Genomic DNA, 21,595 nt, shown 5'->3' on the forward strand with positions numbered 1-21,595 from the left:
CTGGCGATAAGTCTTGTGTTTCTGTAGTTGATTAAATGGTTGTATGAATTTCGGTTTTGAGCACAGGCATTCCTTGAATCGTCAGATCTGCCTGGTGTTCTGAAATACGTGTTTGGAGGTCTCTGGATGTTTCTCCGACGTATAATTTGCTGCAGCCATTACACGGGATTGTGTATACCCCTACAGCTTAGGGATTGTGTATACCCCTGGCAACTTAGGTTAATTTTGTCACCCAGGATACATCCCACACTAATTGGCTAACACTCAGGTACCTATTTGCTGTTAGGTGAACAGGGACAGCAGGTGTAAGGAAACACGCCCAATGTTTTCACCCATACTCAGACTACAAGCCTCTTACCTACATTAATACCACGAAGTAAAAAAATGCTAGGATAATGAGGTGGGCTCTCCGTATCTAGACTTATACAATGAGTATTATTCATATCAGTGGTCGTTATGTCATAGGAGATGCTCTCTCGCATCCTTCATAGCAATTGAGAAATTAAAATTAATATATTTTTTGTGCCCAGGTACTTGCTTGTTATTTGCAAATTTCATTAAATTCATTAAGGTAACTTAAGCACTCAGCCCTCTTATGTATATATCTTAACTGGGATGATTTTTTTTTATATTTTATTTAAAAGACATACATAGTACATAAAAATAAACGGCAAATTACATAGTGAAAACAGTGATGAAAAATTCTGCATAGTACATGTACTTTCCAATTAACATATTACATCTGAAAGACACAAATCTGTACAGTAAACACTGACCACTCCAATCCTTGAAGTAATGACATTATGTCTGGAACACTAAATCTAACCTAAAGACTCTTTGTCAAGTACATCTAATTCCTGATTGTACATCCTGCCACGGAATGTACACCTTACATTCTGAAAACACTACCCCCCCCCTTCTTGCATGTCAAGCCTCCTGACACGTAACAATCTTTATATGTAACTGTATATTGTATGAAATGCTTTCATTATTCCATATTGAACAACATGATACGTTCAGTATCACTCAATGTATTGAGATAATATAAAATTCAATTCTACATGATTCATGTACAACGTATATCTACTAAACACCCAAACATATCACCTTCTCCAGGAAGGTATAAATATATGTTACATACACTTTACAACACAACCAGTGAAACAACAAAAACCTAATCCTATGTCATCCATCAATTACCCTATAATATTGGTTTAGAAAGACACGTAAGCAAACACTATAACATATTTATTAGAAAACGTTTCGGTCCTGGGACCTTGATCACTTCTAACATACAGAGGTAGAAAGACATTATATATATAGGCGGAGAGTGAGATGTGACGCACGTGACCTGAGGAATGTCATAAGAACATAAGAATGGAGGAACACTGTAGAAGGCCTACTGGCCCATGCGAGGCAGGTCCTTATCAAAACAACCTCTGCCTATGATGAGGACCAGTAGACGATGAAATCATGTGACTCCTGTGTTGTTGGGTTGGTGCTGCTTAAGTATCATGTATGCCAATGTTTTTGAAATTTTGTAGTTTCCAGTGTTGCGTTCTATAGTGTCGGTGACGGTGATTAGTGAGGCTTCTAGGCACCGTCGGCGTCTGAGGTCTGGTTCGGTGAGAACGAGTTGTGCCTCGTTCCAGTTCATCAAATGCCCCGTGGAGTCTCTGTGGAGGACACATGCGTACCTTACATCGTCTCTGTTAGAGGCATTTCGATGCTCATTCAGGCGGACTGCAAGATCTCTGCCTGTCTCGCCTACATATTTCTTGGGACAGAACCTACAGGGGATAGTGTAGACGCCTGCTGTAGAAGTTAGAGGTGTGGAGCTGCGTTTAGTAGTGAGGTCTTTGATAGAGGATGTGTTTATGGTGGAAACGTTGATGTTACTCATAGCAAGTGCCCGGCGAGTATTCGTGGCAACATCGCCACATGGGAGTACTATGAACTGTTTAGGGGGCTGTTCCATGGGCGGTTTGTTGAGGATAGTTTGTGCCTTGAGTCTGCAATCTCGGATGAAGAAAGATGGGAACTGAAGACGTGTAAAGGCTTGTGTTATGTAAGTGCATTCTTCTTCTAGAAAACAAGGGCTGGAGATGCGAAGGGCTCTCAAGAAGAAGCCAATGAGGACTCCTCTCTTAGTGCGGGTATCTTGGTGTGAATAAAAGTGTATAAGATCGTCCTTGTTAGTAGGTTTTCTATACACTTTGAAGAGAAGTTTGTCACTGTCGGGAGATCTGCACAGTAGAACGTCGAGGAAAGGAAGTTTGCCATCATTTTCGAGTTCAAGTGTAAACTTTATTGATGGTTCAACTGCATTGATCTTGTTGAGAAGGGCCTGGATATTGAGACGTCTTGGATAGAAAACCAATATATCATCAACGTATCTTAGCCAGGTAACGGTGTTGGGAATGAGGGTGCTGAATTTCTCTGTCTCCAAGTTTTCCATGAAGAGGTTGGCAAGCACAGCACTGAGCGGGCTGCCCATTGCCATCCCAAAGCATTGTTTGTAACAGTTGTTCTGATACTTGAAGAAGTTGAAATTAACACACAGTTCCACTAGATTGATGAAATCTAGAAGAGGTAAAGGGAGGTCGTGGTTTTCAGTGAGCCTCTGTCTCAGAATGTTGATTGCAGCGTCAGTAGGAACGTTGGTAAAGAGGGCTGTGACATCGAAGGAAGCCATGCTTTTGTTTTTGACATTCAGGTTGGAAATTCGGGAGAGAAGGTCACCTGAATGTTTGAGGTGGGCTTGACTGATAGTGCTCAGAAGCGCTGAAAGGTATTTGGCAAGGTGGCCGGCTAGTCTGTGTGGTGCACTCCCTATGCCCGAAGTGATAGGCCGTAGTGGGATGCCAGGTTTGTGTGTCTTAGGAAGGCCATACAGGCGTGCTGGTTTCGGTTGACCTGGTAAAAGTTTAAGTAGATTTTGCCTTGTTCTGATTTTCGTAAGATGCTACGAGCCTTTTGAAGGAAAGTCTGGGTACTTTGATGTAGCACTGATTCCGATACAGGCTGGTATGTGTTGGCATCGTTGAGAAGATTTAAGACTTTATTGTTGTAGTCGACAGTGTTGAGTAACACCACAGAACAAGGCAAAAAACTACTTAAACTTTTACCAGGTCAACCGAAACCAGCACGCCTGTATGGCCTTCCTAAGACACACAAACCTGGCATCCCACTACGGCCTATCACTTCGGGCATAGGGAGTGCACAACACAGACTAGCCGGCCACCTTGCCAAATACCTTTCAGCGCTTCTGGGCACTATCAGTCAAGCCCACCTCAAACATTCAGGTGACCTTCTCTCCCGAATTTCCAACCTGAATGTCAAAAACAAAAGCATGGCTTCCTTCGATGTCACAGCCCTCTTTACCAACGTTCCTACTGACGCTGCAATCAACATTCTGAGACAGAGGCTCACTGAAAACCACGACCTCCCTTTGCCTCTTCTAGATTTCATCAATCTAGTGGAACTTTGTGTTAATTTCAACTTCAAGTATCAGGACAACTGTTACAAACAATGCTTTGGGATGGCAATGGGCAGCCCGCTCAGTGCTGTGCTTGCCAACCTCTTCATGGAAAACTTGGAGACAGAGAAATTCAGCACCCTCATTCCCAACACCGTTACCTGGCTAAGATACGTTGATGATATATTGGTTTTCTATCCAAGACGTCTCAATATCCAGGCCCTTCTCAACAAGATCAATGCAGTTGAACCATCAATAAAGTTTACACTTGAACTCGAAAATGATGGCAAACTTCCTTTCCTCGACGTTCTACTGTGCAGATCTCCCGACAGTGACAAACTTCTCTTCAAAGTGTATAGAAAACCTACTAACAAGGACGATCTTATACACTTTTATTCACACCAAGATACCCGCACTAAGAGAGGAGTCCTCATTGGCTTCTTCTTGAGAGCTCTTCGCATCTCCAGCCCTTGTTTTCTAGAAGAAGAATGCACTTACATAACACAAGCCTTTACACGTCTTCAGTTCCCATCTTTCTTCATCCGAGATTGCAGACTCAAGGCACAAACTATCCTCAACAAACCGCCCATGGAACAGCCCCCTAAACAGTTCATAGTACTCCCATGTGGCGATGTTGCCACGAATACTCGCCGGGCACTTGCTATGAGTAACATCAACGTTTCCACCATAAACACATCCTCTATCAAAGACCTCACTACTAAACGCAGCCCCACACCTCTAACTTCTACAGCAGGCGTCTACACTATCCCCTGTGGGTTCTGTCCCAAGAAATATGTAGGCGAGACAGGCAGAGATCTTGCAGTCCGCCTGAATGAGCATCGAAATGCCTCTAACAGAGACGATGTAAGGTACGCCTGTGTCCTTCACAGAGACTCCACGGGGCATTTGATGAACTGGAACGAGGCACAACTCGTTCTCACCGAACCAGACCTCAGACGCCGACGGTGCCTAGAAGCCTCACTAATCACCGTCACCGACACTATAGAACGCAACACTGGAAACTACAAAATTTCAAAAACATTGGCATACATGATACTTAAGCAGCACCAACCCAACAACACAGGAGTCACATGATTTCATCGTCTACTGGTCCTCATCATAGGCAGAGGTTGTTTTGATAAGGACCTGCCTCGCATGGGCCAGTAGGCCTTCTACAGTGTTCCTCCATTCTTATGTTCTTATGACATTCCTCAGGTCACGTGCGTCACATCTCACTCTCCGCCTATATATATAATGTCTTTCTACCTCTGTATGTTAGAAGTGATCAAGGTCCCAGGACCGAAACGTTTTCTAATAAATATGTTATAGTGTTTGCTTACGTGTCTTTCTAAACCAACTTGTCGGTATTTATTACCAAGGTTTATACCACCCTATAATATATATCAACTCAATGGTAACCTAAACCTACGGGCTCTATAGAGCTCCCATGAAAAAACAATATGTGTTAAGAAAACAGGATGAGTCAAGCTTTCTAAAAATATTTCACCCATATCATTAAAACCACTACTAAGATGTAAGTCTGTTAGCACAAAACATAACAGGCATGACCTTCACACGTCGATAAATACTGATGCCTTCCTACCACACTCAATACTTCATGTGTATATATATATTTCGCATTCACACAGTGCACCCACATTGTCATTTCATTACACACATACCAATAATTTCGTTGCAGATATATAATATTCCATCACATTACGACATCTGTCGTCCTTTGTCAATTGCATAATTAATAATTAAATTGAAGAACTTGTATCGTTCACAAAACACAACCCGCTCATCACACAGTCAAAGGCACTTATGTCTCAGTACTATATTCATTCTCTTCCACACTAAACCCTTTCACACTGTCCTTATCGGGAAGCCAGCCCGCCGCGACCCCTTACATTGCACATTAATCCCATAAATCCCTCAACCTAAAACTCCGATAGCCCTCAGTAAAAGCAGTCTCCCAACTCCCTCCATAAATTTCCCTATTACGACACTTAGTTCTGTAAAATGTCGCAGCTAACACCTTTATCCTCTCATCCACGCCCACCTCCCTCATGGCCCATGACGTATATATAAAATCCGTGACCAAATACGCCACTGCATTCTCCACCATCTTACTCACCCCACCTATATCCAAACTTAAAGCCCGCAACACCTGCAACCCTCCCCCACCCACTAACCTGAACACCTTTCCTAACCAGACCCGCACAACTTCTATACAGTCACAAAAATATACCGCATGCAAAATTGTCTCCATGCTTCCACACGCTCTACATTCCCCTCCCTCCCTTATCCTCCTATTGAATAGGACAACCCCAGACTGCAAAATCCCATGTAAAAATCTAAACATTACCTCCCGAACACCCGGTTTTACACGTAATTGTTTTAGACGCGTCCATATTTCGTTCCACGCATACTTAGGGTATGCTCCTTCAACAGCAGCCACCACTGACCTACCTTCCACTCCTTCGAGGACCCGCAATTTAACACACGACAGATCCCTCACTGTCATTAATAACCTCAACATGGCCTCACCAACTATTAAATCCCTACCCCTCCCACCACCGTTGCATATCCTTTCGTACTCGCACAAGTCCACCTCCCCTCCCGCCCCCCTCCCTTATATAACTTCGTTTTAGGTACACGCTCATCATCCTTTTTTCCAGAGGTAAAAGTCCCAGCCCTCCTCGACTGACCAGAAGTGTTAACACCGCTCTACTTAACCATTCACAGCCCGATCCCCATATAAACCTAAAAACCCCATGTTGTAAACGTTTCACTTCACGTCTCATCAGCGGGTACATGACAACGACATGCCATATCTTGCTGTACAATAGCACGCTCGTCACTATTACTCTTTGATGCAGCGTTAGTTGCGCCGCCCTCAAACCACCAAGTCTTTTCAATACTCCACCCACTATTCGCACCGAATTCACCTCTTGAGCCACCCGTGTATTTCTCACATAAATTATCCCACATATCATTAGTTGATCCCCCACCTTCCACCCACCCCCTACCACCTCATCCCTATTTGTACTATCCCTTAGGTCTAGAAACTTAGTCTTCTCAACATTAATTTTCATACCTGAAGCCTCCCCAAACACATCCACCACCTTACCCACCCTAAGCAAATCCCTATTACCTCTCACCAAAACAGTAGTGTCATCCACATAACCTACGATACCAGCCCCCCTCCCCCCGGTCAGTACCCTCCCCACCTCCCGCAACACACCTCCGAATGGCCCTATAAAATGGATCCTGTATACACGCAAACAATATTTGTGATAGTGGGCAGCCTTGACGCAGTCCCCGTCGCATCTGTATTTTAACGCCTAGCCTCCCGTTAACCTGCACCCTCATCGACGCCCCCTGATACAATAATTTTGCCCAAGATATTATTTCTTCCCCAAAACCTTGCCAACGCATGAACCTCCATAACGCTTCCTTTTCTACACTATCATAAGCAGCCTTCCAATCTAACGCCAATACACCTCCATCACCCAACTCCCCCCGTTTCTCTATAAATTCTCGAATCATGCCATGCCCTTCATACATCGACCTTCCTGGCACCCCATATTGCCCCCTATCAATTACCTTGCCTATTACCCTCTTGATTCTGTTCCCTAATATTCTCGCAAACACTTATAATCTCCACACATAAGCGAAAGTGCCCGATAATCCATTACCGTTGACTGCTCCCCTTTCGGCACCAACACCACAACGGCCGTCCGTTGCTGCTCTCCCATTACCTCAGCTGCCTTAAGTATGTTAAACAGCCTTACTAAAAAACCCCTCAGAACCCCCCAATTCTTTACGTAGAAATCATTTGGCAGTCCGTCTATACCCGGCGCCTTTCCCAAGCTCACTCCTGACAACGCCTGCCAAATCTCACACTCCGTAATCGGCCCACCTAATGTCACCCGATCTTGACCATCAAGCTCACACTGCACATACTCTCCCATTTCCCTCAATGCCACCTCACGGAAGCCCACGCTTTGCATATATGACTTAAACCAAGCGTCTACATATTCACTCATACCCTCTGTCGTTACCAATGCTTGACCCACTCTATACCCTTCCATCCCTACATGTACGTTTAACCCCATCATCTCCATCGTCACTCTCCTCTTTCTCTGGCCTCTTAACACGAAAGCCGACGGCCGATCACCCCATAGCACTTCTTCCAATCCTCCCATAATTCGTACACCATCAAAACGCTCGTTTTGCAATACCCTAATACTCTCCTTTAAACCCTCAATGTCCTGCACTGGATAGCTTGCTCCTCCTCTTGCATAACAGTCACGCAGCTGCCCTTCAAGATATCTTTGAAACCCATACTTTAACCGATTATATTCCCTCCCACGACAAATATAATATTCTCTGATACGATTTTTAGCCACCGAATCCCACCAATTTACCAGTTCATCATCCCCCGGTGCCTCATCCACCAACCGTTCCCACAATTGTGCAAAAGACTGACGACATTCCTCACCCTGCAAAAGCTTCATATTTAACTTCCAATAACCTTGACCCCTTCTAGGCAATCCCTCCCATTCTAGGTCCACCATTACTCCTCTGTGATACGAAAAAACCGCGTCCACCACATGCACTCTGCTCACTATTACTGTTCGGGGCACATACAATCGATCCAGTCTAGCCGCATATCCATGTCTAACAAAAGTATGTTCTACAACCCCACCCCCTCCAACGTCCATTAACCCCACTCCATTTAATAATTCCCCCAAAATCCCCAAACAATACCCTGCCCCTCTAGGTTCCACATCCTTACGCCTTATCACACAATTCCAATCACCACCAATTACAGCTACACCCGGCAAAGCACGCAAATAATATACTAGGACATCCTTCACAAATTTATTCTTAATACTCACATCTCCCTCTGCCGGACCATACACACACACCAAACTCATCTGTACCCTACCCCACCACCCATCTACATGAATCACCCTCCCCTCCCCACCCTCACAATGCCTCACTACGAACGGGCTAGTTTCCCTTACCAGGATGGCAACTCCTCCTTTCAACCTTATCGCATGCTCCACATACACATTATACCCATTCACCTTCAACTCATAACCTGGTCTGTAGTTGTGTTCCTGCACGAACACCACGTCAACACTATTACGCACCAAATATTCACTAAACCATACACACTTTCTCTCTGATCTCAATCCATTAATGTTCAATGTCATGCACTTGAAGCTTACAGAGTGGTTTTCCTTCTTGACCCTGGTACTGTCTTGCCACCAGATCGTTTCGTGACACCTCGGTCCCTCTCCCCCCCTTTAGAAACGCTCTTAACCAACTCCTGCCCCTTAGGGCCGCTGTGTCCTCTCTGCGTAACTTCCGCCCAGGACTTTTTGCCAGTGCGCTGAGCAGGCGTGATCACGTCCTCGGAGTCAGATAGCACAGCAGCGCGCTTCCATGATGCTCCCTCTGCTTGCATCATGTCGTCTGATACATTGTCCTGGTGGACCTCCACCTCCACCGCTTGCATCAAAATATTCTTATCACACTGCGCAGACCGCAGATCCTGTTCCACGCCCTGATCCACAGCAGACCCAAGAACTAGGTCTGGACTCCCAACCTTCCCTATACTCTTGTCAGCCAATAACACATTTAAAGCCATGGCTAATGAGTCTTCCACATCGCCATCACTCGCAGTCGGGGTGTTCTCTTCCAACACCTGAGCTGCGTTCAATGAAGGGTTGTCCCCCCCCCTCGTCACACCTGCTGACTCCATCTCCTCCGCTCTCTCGACCTGCTCACTCCAGGACCCACCTTGTGTAGGCAGAGTCACATAAGGCAAATCTTGCTCCTCGCCCTTCTCTACTGCTGTATGTCGTTGCCGTTGTTCCATGTTGCCACGCCTCCTTCCACATAGAGCCGCTAGGTGATCATATGACCCACACAACCGACAGGTCCGACGTTGCCCAGCGTATGTCACAAACACCTGGGTCCGAAATTCTGGCAGCACTAAGTACGACGGAATAGGGTAACGTAACGTCATCTTCACAGAATACGTTCCTTCGAGTATCCCTGCGTATGGCCCAGTAGCCCACTTCCCAACAGTGGCCATATGTACTGTACCATATTTGCCCATCGCAAGACGGATGTCAGAATCATCTGCCTTGAATGGCACATTTCTAATCTTAACCCATGTGTAATGGCGAGAAACGTCGTGAAGTCGCACGGTCACAGTGGAGTTAACTGTCAAAGTAACCTCCTGGTACTTGTCTACCACCGCCTCATACACACTTGCCAAATTAAACTTGACAAAGATCCTCGTCGTGCCATTCAGCGCTACTCCACATATCTCCTCGTTAGCAATACCATATGTATCTCGTATGATTGCAGGTAGTAGCAGGTCCATAGAAGTTCCTGTCACAGCCCCACGGATAAGCTCAACACAGACTGTGTTTATGCGTCTCCGGCTGGCCTGCGCCATGCTGTGAAAATATAACTGCCACTAATCAACGCCAGGGGCAGCAGCAGCGCACGTCCTCACTACTCAAAGGTTGAGTGATGAAATGAGTAGCTCGCCTGAAAACAGCAGAGGGGTGCAGAGCACAACCGCACTCTACCGTGGTCAGGCAGCAAATGAAGGGTTGAATTGTAATGTTAGTGGGATGAATTGTTTTGTCAGTGGGATGGATTGTAAAGGACCTGCCTAGTATGGGCCCACAGGCCTGCTGCAGTGTTCCTCCTTTCTTATGTTCTTATGTTAAGTAATTAATTTTGATATATATCAACAGTAGTGGTGTTGTGTTGGTGAATAATTGATGGAGAGAGCAGATTGTTGAAATGAGGTGTTGTGCAGGTGATGCTATGTTTGAGGCTGTACACTGGCCCGACTCCACCCAACAACATGCCTTCCAGGCCACTCCTTATTTCACTACCAGTTTGTTAAAGTGGAATGACAGACGTCTTCTATCAGACTCCATAGACTGCTATACTTGTGCATATATAACCACTGGAGAACTCTCGGACCATGCTCATCTGGAAATACGACCACCATTGTGCTGCCTCTGCCTCACTAGTATTCTGTGGTACTTCTCTACAGTGACAAAGACATTGGATATAATTTTGCGTATTTGATGTGCATCACAAATGAGTGACTACCACATATTTTGAAGATATGTTATAAAGGAAATGTATTAATGGCATGAGTTGCAGACATTGAACACAACTGCTAGTGCAACTGTTTGTCGTGTAGGTGGGGTGTTGCAGCCTATGAAATGGCACAATGAGTATATTTGTATATATTATATTTTCATATAATTTTATATTGCTGATATTTTCATTAATAACTAAAATGAAAATTTTGTTTTACATTATTATTGGACTTATTATTAGCTTAAGTATTTAGGTAGACTGTAACAACTGCACTTCTCATTGAGCTCGTTGCGCCCACCTTCCAGCACCCACCCTCCAACACCCACCCTCCAGCACCCACCCTCCAACACCCACCCAGCACCCACCCTCCAACACCCACCCTCCAGCACCCACCCACCAACACCCACCCTCCAGCACCCACCCTCCAACACCCAACCTCCAGCACCCACCCTCCAACACCCACCCTCCAACACCCACCCTCCAGCACCCACCCTCCAACACTCACCCTCCAACACCCACCCTCCAACACCCACCCTCCAGCACCCACCTTCCAACACCCACCCTCCAACACGCACCCACCCTCCACCACCCACCCTCCAACACCCACCCTCCAACACCCACCCTCCAGCACCCACCATCCAACACCCACCCTCCAACACCCACCCCCCAACACCCACCCTCCAACACCCACCCTCCAACACCCACCCTCCAACACGCACCCTCCAACACGCACCCTCCAGCACCCACCCTCCAGCACCCACCCTCCAACACCCACCATCCAACACTCACCCTCCAGCACTCACCCTCCAGCACCCACCCTCCAACACCCACTCTCCAGCACCCACCCTCCAGCACCCACCCTCCAACACCCACCCTCCAACACCCACCCTCCACCACCCACCCTCCAGCACCTACCCTCCAGCATCCCCCTCCAGCACCCACCCTCCAGCACCCACCCTCCAGCACCCACCCTCCAGCACCCACCTTCCAACACCCACCCTCCAGCACCTACCCTCCAGCACCCACCCTCCTCTAGCACCCACCCTCCTCTAGCACCCATCCTCCAGCACTCACCCTCCTCCAGCATGCACCCTCCTCCAGCACCCACCCTCCAACACTCACCCTCCAGCACCCCCCCTCCACCAGCCCCCACCCACCAGCACCCACCCTCCAACACCCACCCTCCAACACCCACCCTCCAGCACCCACCCTCCTCCAGCACCCACCCTCCAACACCCACCATCCGACACCCATCCTCCAGCATCCACTCACCCATTCTTCTTATACTCCTGTGCTCCACTTTTCTCTATATCATACCAAAGTTCAGGGATACTCAGATGACAAGTTTATTTGAGAAATTTTATTAGACTTTTTTTTTATTACTACTGCTTACGTCCATCTAAAAACTATTTTTGATGTCAACATTTGGCGTTAAACTTTCTTTATTTTGGTCTAAACACCTGAGTTGGTTCTCTTTTCTTCAGGTGTACAAAAACCTTGGGGACTCAAAGTTCTGTGGCTTCTACGAACAGTTGAAACCCTCACTCATGGTGGCTGAGCCTGACTTAGTGAAGACTGTCTTGATCAGAGACTTCGACCACTTCGTTGACCGTCGAAGAGTCAAGTTTACTTCAGAGAGGGACGAGATCTTTAACCAGCTACTGAGCAGGGCGTCCGGAGACCACTGGAGGAGCCTCCGGTCCATACTCTCCCCTAACTTTACCACCGGCAGGATGAAGGGCATGTTTAACCTAGTGGCGTTGAAGGCTGATGCTCTGCTGGATTATATAAACAGAAAGCTGAAGACCCAGCAGATGATAACCTTGAAGAGGTGTTTTGGTCTGTACACCTTGGAGGTCATTTCCTCCTGCGCCTTCGGCATGGAAACCAACTCCTTGGCTGACGAGAATTCCGTCTTCAATACCATGACGGAAAATCTCTTCAAGCCGCCCACAACAGCTATGCGTATAAAGTACATCCTCTTTCGTATGTATCCTCAGTTCTGCGAAGCTCTGAAGATTAACTTCACACAACCAGAGATAGATTTCTTCAAGGAGGTGGTTCAAGAGGCCTTAGAGCAGAGGGAGAAGGGAGGGCATAGAGGTGACTTTCTTGACCTCATGATGGAAGCTAGAGACAATAACAAGAAAGAATCAGCCATCGGATCACTCAAGTATCGTAAGGCAATTTCAAGTTTATTGTCGTTATTATCATTCTTCAAGAAAGGTGCCTAGTGGTTGTTGAAGGGTTCCTGGTCTCAGAAACTGGACCTGATTTATTCTATCTTATATAGAATAACCCACATGCCTTTAGCTCATATTTTTTAATATAATCTTTTATAAAACTACATCCTTCTCTTTCCCACTCTAGCCTTTCTCTCACACACATATCCTTCCTCAGTCATATACTCTCTCATCTATTTTCCTGGATAAAGGATGTGGGTGATCAGTATCTCCTCAGGATATCATTGAGTGGAATATCCCAAACTCTCTTCTCTCTCAACACACATCCTTAATGAAGATATCTGTTGTCAGTTTATTCGTCTCTAATTATATGAATGACTGTCTCAGTGCTTCCTCAAGAACTTCTTTAAGATGTCAGTATGAAACTGATCAGTAGTGCCCTTGATAAACGCCTTTCTCGTGTATTCTAACGTATATTTCTCCTCACTTGACTCCTCTCAGCTGTGACGAACAGTACAGTGGCAGCACAGTCAGTGCTGTTCCTCCTGGCTGGGTATGACACTACTGCCAACGCTCTCTGCTTCACTACGTTTCTGTTGGCCCAACACCCCGAGCAACAGCAGCGCCTGCGGCGGGAGTTGAAGGAACTCATCCTCAGGCATGACACATTCACCTATCAAGCCATAATGGATGCCAATTATCTAGACGCTTGTATTTCAGGTGAGTTGAAAGTGGCAAAGTTACTGTGTTTCAGGCGATCTGAAAATAATGAGGCTGCTGTGTATAGGGAAGTAGATAACGGTGAGATAGTTTAGCCGGAGCAGAGTGGTACCAAAGGGCAGTCAAGGTTGTCGTACATGAGAAACAAGAAACTAAAGTAAAAGAAAAAAATGAATAGCTGGAAGGAGTATTGGGAGATAAATGAGAATATTATACAGTGTTACAGAGTCCTGAAGATTATCATTATTAGTGATAGTAAATATTATTTTTATTATGGTTATTATTATTGTTACATATTATCATGAATATTGTTATTTTATTATCATTAATTATTTTTAATATTTTATTTTTAATATAATTGTTACTATTATTATTAATTATTATTAAAGTACTATTCAACGGTTTAAGTTAAACCTGTAACGGTATTACAGCACCTGGGGGGGAGGGGAATATGAGATAATGAAATATCGGGATTGATTCGAAGAAGTGGAAGGGTTAGGTTTAATTCCTTTCATCAGTCCCCCTCCCTTCCTCCCCCTTCCCCTCTCCCCCCTCCCCCCACTCCAGTATCAGGTTCTTCAAACATGAACCGCGTAAAGAGAGACCCGGCGTAGAGAATTTAATACGAGAATGTGTTTCAGAATCCTTGCGGCTGTATCCCCCGGCACACTTCACAGAACGGCAGTGCACCAAGCAGTACAGGTGAGGCATAGTCGCGCTCTCTCTAATGGAGGAGTTTTTGCAATATTTGAAGACAAGTGGAGTGTAAACCTGGCAGTCACTGACCAAGACTCTCCTAAGTTCTCACTCGTTCACAAGTCTGGCGACTCTATGTTTGCTCAGAGTTGTTAGAGAAATTTCAACACTAAAATCTCGAACTTAGCAGAGGAACTCCGACGACGTTTCGGTCTTTCCTAGACCGTTGTCAGGTCACAACTGGACCGAGCTTTCGAAATGTCGTCATGACATTCTTCTTCTAAGTGCAGTTTTCTAATTGTTTCAGCCACGGTATTGTGACCCTTTTTTTAATCCTCAAAAATTAAACACCTTTACGTAAATCCTCTAATATTCAACTTTCAGTTTATAGACGACATAGGATTAATTTCGAGTTTATTTTGATTTATAAAAGACAGATGCAGCTTGGTGCCTATTTCAGACTACCTGGCACTGACGTGGTCGTCCCAAGGAGCACTATGGTATTTGTCCCCATCTGGAGTCTTCACCACGACCCCCGCTACTGGTCTCAGCCCAGCGCCTTCCTCCCAGACCGATTCTTGCCAGAAAACAGAGACAAGGTCGTGAGTGCTGCATACCTGCCCTTCGGTCTGGGTCCCAGGAACTGCATTGGTGAGCACTGGCTACAAAAAAATAAAAGTGGATATTTGCGTGTTAAAACTTCTTTCCATTTTTTCTGGAACGTCTGTAAATAAAATACACAAATAACCCTTACATAGGAGAATGAAGCTTATAACGACGTTTCGGTCCGACTTCCCTCATTAACTAGTAACGGTAACTAGTTAATAGTCCAAGTCGGACCGAATCGTCGCCATAAATTTCATTCTCCTATGTACGGGTTATTTGTGTATTGTTCCACTTACGGTATTGTGCCTTTTTATTCTTCAGACGGGAATACCCAGGTTATACACATGTGTCTTCTTCCTCATCTTGTCGGTAGTTTACAGTGACTGCTGTTTAAATTGTCTTCTTTCCCACAGGGATGCGCTTCGCCTTGATGGAAGCTAAGCTGGCACTAGCCAAGGTCTTCCTTGAGTTTGAAGTGAGTTGCGTTCCGGGTCAAGACCATCTGATTCTCAGTCAACAGTTGGGTCTGATGAGGCCCTCCAGTGACCTGAGCCTCGTCTTCACACCACTTGACAAACACTGAAGACAATTCTTGACTCAGTCAAACCTTCTTTCTTCTTGTTCCATTCTTCTTTTTCTTTGTCTTCTTCTTCTTAATTAAAGAAGGTAATACAGTGGGAGCAATTAGAAAAATCATAAGCGACGACACAGTTGCTCCCAGAGATGAGGTCACAGGTCAAGCACTAAGAGACAAGCACCCAACTAGGTAGACCAGAGTCGCTAACAACAACCCCGATGATCCCATCACTGGACAGTTAATTTTGCCAGAATCAGAAGTTTTAAATCGACAGTATTTCCAGCAGGATCTGCAAGAGGTTGCACTGGAATACGACCACAACACATCAAAGAGATGGCAAATCCAGTACTTGACACAGCTGCATCAGTTCTTCTTTCTGAATTAACAACCTTCATCATCCGTCTGGAGGGACGGATTTCTAAAGAAATTAAATCTTTTTTTTTTTTTTTTTGGAGCCTCATTTTGTGAATGGAGCGAAACAGAATGACTTCAAGAGTGTATCAGTCTGTAGTGGAAGGAAGGCGGGGTAGGGGTCGGCCTAGGAAGGGTTGGAGGGAGGGGGTAAAGGAGGTTTTGTGTGCGAGGGGCTTGGACTTCCAGCAGGCATGCGTGAGCGTGTTTGATAGGAGTGAATGGAGACAAATGGTTTTTAATACTTGACGTGCTGTTGGAGTGTGAGCAAAGTAACATTTATGAAGGGATTCAGGGAAACCGGCAGGCCGGACTTGAGTCCTGGAGATGGGAAGTACAGTGCCTGCACTCTGAAGGAGGGGTGTTAATGTTGCAGTTTTAAACTGTAGTGTAAAGCACCCTTCTGGCAAGACAGTGATGGAGTGAATGATGGTGAAAGTTTTTCTTTTTCGGGCCACCCTGCCTTGGTGGGAATCGGCCAGTGTGATAAAAAAAAAAAATAAAAAAAAAATTTTGTGATTTGCAAAAGAAGGATGGGGGAATAAGACCCATCGCTGTTGGTAATATTCTTCGTCGTCTTGTTGCCAAAGCAGCAGTGAGAAACATGCACACAGAAGCCGCCAGCTTGCAACAGCCAAAACAACTGGGCTTCGGAGTTTCTCAAGGCAGTGAAGCGACAACTCATGCAGCAAGGGCCTACAACCAGAACATAAGAACATAAGAACGAAGGAACACTGCAGCAGGCCTACTGGCCCATGCGAGGCAGGTCCAAGTCTCCTACCAGCTTAAGCCAATGCACCCAAACTAGTCAGGTCAGGTCACCTTGACTTAAGGGAGGAACACGGCAACCGACCTGGTAGCACAAGCTATCAGGTCCAACTCACACCCACCCACATCCACTCATGTACTTATCCAACCTATTTTTAAAGCTACACAACGTTCTGGCCTCTATAACTGTACTTGGGAGTTTGTTCCACTCATCCACAACTCTATTACCAAACCAGTACTTTCCTATATCCTTCCTGAATCTGAATTTTTCCAACTTAAAACCATTGCTGCGAGTCCTGTCTAGGCTAGATATTTTCAGCACACTATTTACATCCCCTTTATTTATTCCTGTCTTCCATTTATACACCTCAATCATATCCCCCCTAATTCTATGTCTTTCTAGAGAGTGCAGATTCAGGGCCCTATCCTCATAGGGAAGGTTTCTGATACATGGGATCAACTTTGTCATCCTCCTTTGTACATTTTCCAGAGCATTTACATCCATTCTGTAATACGGTGACCAAAACTGTGCAGCATAATCTAAATGAGGCCTAACCAAGGATGTATAGAGTTGAAGAACAACCTGAGGACTCCTATTATTTATGCTTCTTGATATGAAGCCAAGGATTCTATTAGCTTTATTGCGAACACTTATGCACTGTTGTCTTGGGTTCAGATTACTGCTAACCAGAACTCCTAAATCTTTTTCGCAATCCGTAATATTAAGATCTACATTATTTAGTTTATATGTGGCATGGTTATTGTCCTGTCCAACATTTAGAACTTTCCATTTGTCTATATTAAACTGCATCTGCCACCTCTCCGACCACTGCATCAGTCTATTCAAATCTTCCTGGAGTGCTCTAATGTCCTCGTCAGAATGAATTCGACGGCCTATTTTGGTGTCATCGGCAAACTTGCTGATGTCGCTCTTTATGCCCTCATCTATGTCGTTTATGTATATTGTGAACAGCAGGGGGCCCAACACTGACCCCTGTGGAACACCGCTCGTGACGCTTCCCAACTCTGATTTCTCCCCATTTATGCAAACTCTCTGCTGCCTATTTGTCAACCATGCCTCTATCCAGGAAAAAATTTCTTCTCCTATTCCATGTGCCTTAATTTTCCTCAATAGTCTCTGATGTGGGACCCTGTCAAAAGCCTTACTGAAGTCCATATACACAATATCATATTCATTACCATGATCAACCTCCTCAAATACCTTAGTGAAAAAAGTTAATAAATTCGTAAGGCAGGAACGCCCCTTTGTAAAACCATGCTGAGATTCGTTGATTAATTTATGCTTTTCAAGGTGGCTACGAACTGCCTCGGCAATTATTGATTCTATAAATTTTCCCACTATGGAGGTTAGGCTTATTGGTCTATAGTTCGAAGCTAAGAACCTGTCACCTGCTTTGAAAATAGGTATCACATTTGCCATTTTCCACTTATCTGGCACCATGCCAGTTTGTAGTGATATGTTGAAAAGATTAGCCAAAGGTTTGCTAAGCTCCTCTTTACATTCGTTTAGAACCCTTGCATACAGTTCATCAGGGCCTGGGGATTTGTTAGGTTTTAATTTATCTATTTGCCTAAGGACCATGTCACTTGTGACCCTAATCGTGCACAGTTTATTATCGTCCTGTTCCACATAATTTATCATTTCTGGAATATCGCTGGTATCCTCCTGTGTAAAAACTGAGAGAAAGTATGTGTTAAAACTTCTACACATTTCCTTATCACTGTCAGTGAGCTGACCCGAGGAACTTTTGAGTGGGCCTATCTTGTCCCTGATCTTACTTCTGTATTCCTGAAAGAATCCTTTTGGGTTAGTCTTCGAATCTCTTGCAACTTTAACCTCATAATCTCTTTTTGCTTTTCTAATTCCTTTTTTTATTTCTCTCTTTAACTGAATATATCGATTTCTTAATTGCTTCTCCCCTCTTTTGATTTGCCTATATATGCCTCTCTTTTGACCAATTAGATATTTTAATTTATTGTTCATCCATTTAGGATCATTTTTGTTTGATCTGATTTCCCTATTTGGAACATAATTTCACTGAGCAGCTAGAACTATGCCCTGGAAAGCGTCATATCGGCAACCATCACCACCTACCTGACCCTTAGTCAGGTCATTCCAGTTCAGCCCACCTAAGTAACTTTTCAGTCCTATGAAATCAGCCAAGCGGAAGTCAGGGACAGAGACTTGATTGCCATTATTAGGGGAATTCCATGATATATTAAAACTGAGTGATTTGTGATCACTTTCCCCAAGCTCATCATTAACCTCAAGATTATTAATTAGTGTTTCCCTACTGGCAAGAACCAAGTCAAGGAGGTTATTTCCCCTAGTTGGCTCTGTCACAAACTGTTTTAAAAAACAATCCTGGATCGTATCAAGAAAGTCACCTGACTAAATTTCCTGTCAAATTGCTCCAGTCAATCTGTCTATAGTTGAAATCTCCCATTAGCACAACATTTTCGTATGTAGATGCCTTACGAATTTCGTCCCATAGAAGTTTACTGCACTCCCTATCAAGATTTGGGGCCCTGTAAATCACACCCAAAATTAGTTTTTCTCGGCCCTCGAGAAGCTGTAACCAAACAGATTCAGTGGCTGACGCTTCTAATTTAATATCTTGTCTAACACAACAATTTAAATTGTCTCTGACATACATCGCTACTCCACCACCTTTCCTGTTGACCCTGTCAGTGTGGAATAATTTATAGCCTTGTATGTGACATTCAGAGGGCATCTCTCTATCTTTCAGATTGAGCCAGGTCTCTGTTATAGCAATAATATCTATGTTTCCTGCACTTGCAATTAATCTTAGCTCATCTATCTTATTTCTTACACTCCTGCTATTAGTATAGTAAACCTTTAGGGAGCTAGCCCCTTGCTGCCCTCTGCTGTCCCCCTTTGTTTGCTGACCTGATCTATTGTTTTTATTTATAACTTCATGCTGAATGCCTTTTATACATTTACTGTTTCCAACCCTAGTGTTGCAACCTGCTTGTTTCACACATACACCCATACCTCTATCTTCCATCAGTTTAAAATCATAGGCATTTCACCAATGGCCTTCTCAATCGAGTCTGCAAGTGCTACCACCCCAGCCCCAGAGAGATGTACCCCATCCCTTGCATACATATCATGTTTGCCATAAAAGCTGTTCCAGTTGTCAATGAATGGGATTGCAAGTTCCTTACAGTATCTGTCTAGCCAGCAATTTACACCAATTGCCCTAGACAACCATTCATTTCCTACTCCCCTTCTAGGCAAGATGCTACATATGATTGGGATCCCTCCCTTAGACTTAATGAAATCTATAGCTGACCTGTACTTATCTAGCAGCTCTTCTCTCCTACCCTTCCCAATATCATTTCCACCAGCACTGAGACAGATAATGGGCTTGTTCCCATTACCTGACATGATATTATCCAGCCTGTTGACATTGTCCCCAACACCAGCTCCAGGGAAGCACACTCTATCTCTCATCTTCTTATTCCTATTACAAAAAGCACGGTCAATATATCTTACCTGAGAGTCACCAACCACAAGAATGCGCTTACCTCCATTAGCAGGGGCAGTAGTACCCTTACCTTCACTGGCCACTGAAGTACATTCATCCTGGAGAACAGAGAAGCGATTTCCTACCTTCAGATCTTCACTCTTAACTTTCCTTACTCTGATGCGCCTCCCAATACTGTGAACCACTCGCCACTTGTAGCAGGTGCTGGGCTGCACCTCACTGCTGGTAGCCGTTGCTACCTCCCCAACTACAGCCTCCTCACAGCGAGAGACAGACTGCACCTCACTGCTAGAAGCCTCATTCCCCACAACTCCAGCCACCTCACACTCTCTCCCAGACCCATTGAGATTGATCTTCACCCTCCTAATCTCCTCCTGGAGAAGCAAGACCTCCTCCTTCAACTCTCCAACCTCAATTTTTAAAACACTGCAGAAGCAAGCCATGCTTTGTAACCGTCCACGCTAATCCCCAAAGCAGCTCAGGGTCTGTGACCTCACGTGACGACTGACCACTGACCACTGACGACTGACCACTGGCCTTAGTCAAACTAGACTTTAGGAATGCCTTTAATATGGTGAAAAGATACGTAGTCTTGCCAGCTGTTCGAGAACAGTTCCCCAGTCTTTTTCCCTTTATTTCAACTGGTTACAGCAAAACTTCAATTCTTTTATTTGGTAAGCATGAAATCACCGCATTACAGGGTGTTCAGCAGGATGACCCACTCGCTTCGTTTTTCTTCTGCATGGAGGTAAGAGTACTTGCTTCCAGCTTGCGTAGTAAACATCAATATCTAGTACCTGGATGATGGCACTCTGGCAGGTATGGAAGAGTCCCTGCTAGAAGATATACAACGGGTGAAGTCTCAGCCCTAGGACTCATTCTCAATCCATCCAAGTGTGAAATCACAAGACACCAGGAAATAATTACAGCTGTGCGAATAATTCTTCCTGAAGCTTAAACTACCATCCCGTCCAAGAGCATCTTAGTAGGAACACCGCTGGGTCATCAGGCCATCAACATAGTCCTCAAGGACAAATGGAATGATCTGAAGAAAATGGAGGAGAAAATAAGTGATCGGGATGCCCATGATGTCCTGTGTATCCTCACAAGGTGAGGAGATACAGGGCAAGAGTAACTTCTTGAGGTGTGCATCCTCCTTTGACAACCCAAAACTCAGTGAATGTGACGCACTCCTGAGGAAGGCACTGAATCTGTAACTGGAAGATCATCGATAGGATCAAGAAACTTCCAACGCGAATGGGAGGTATAGGGGTGCACAAGGCAACGCAGGTAGCAATACCTGTATTTCTGTCCTCGTGAAAGACTTCCAGTGAACTAGTAAAGGAGATTGTCCCAGAATGCTTGAGAAGTGTTGTAGGAGCTCAAGACCCCAAGTTCATCTGCAAGGCTGTTCCACGCAGCCTCGCAGATGAACTTGGGGAACAAATACTACCACTGAAACCGAAATCGC

The 21,595-nt window shown here is 44.9% G+C and overlaps 1 protein-coding gene across 2 annotated transcripts in view; it reads left to right on the forward strand.

Annotated features, from left to right (window-relative positions):
* LOC128704862 (cytochrome P450 3A11) overlaps window positions 1–15,850 on the forward strand; it is a 119,677-nt gene extending 103,827 nt beyond the window's left edge. For both annotated transcript variants that reach the window (XM_070087226.1, XM_070087232.1), the window contains 5 exons: window positions 12,115–12,808; window positions 13,315–13,533; window positions 14,175–14,235; window positions 14,690–14,880; window positions 15,249–15,850. In XM_070087226.1, the coding sequence (XP_069943327.1) occupies window positions 12,115–12,808; window positions 13,315–13,533; window positions 14,175–14,235; window positions 14,690–14,880; window positions 15,249–15,418 (1,335 nt within the window). In that variant the 3' untranslated portion in view covers window positions 15,419–15,850. The remainder of the gene's footprint in view (window positions 1–12,114; window positions 12,809–13,314; window positions 13,534–14,174; window positions 14,236–14,689; window positions 14,881–15,248) is intronic.
* The last annotated feature ends 5,745 nt before the right edge of the window (window positions 15,851–21,595 follow it).

The sequence above is a fragment of the Cherax quadricarinatus genome, chromosome 2 (assembly GCF_038502225.1).
Source record: "Cherax quadricarinatus isolate ZL_2023a chromosome 2, ASM3850222v1, whole genome shotgun sequence".
NCBI classification, from domain to species: Eukaryota; Metazoa; Arthropoda; class Malacostraca; order Decapoda; family Parastacidae; genus Cherax; species Cherax quadricarinatus.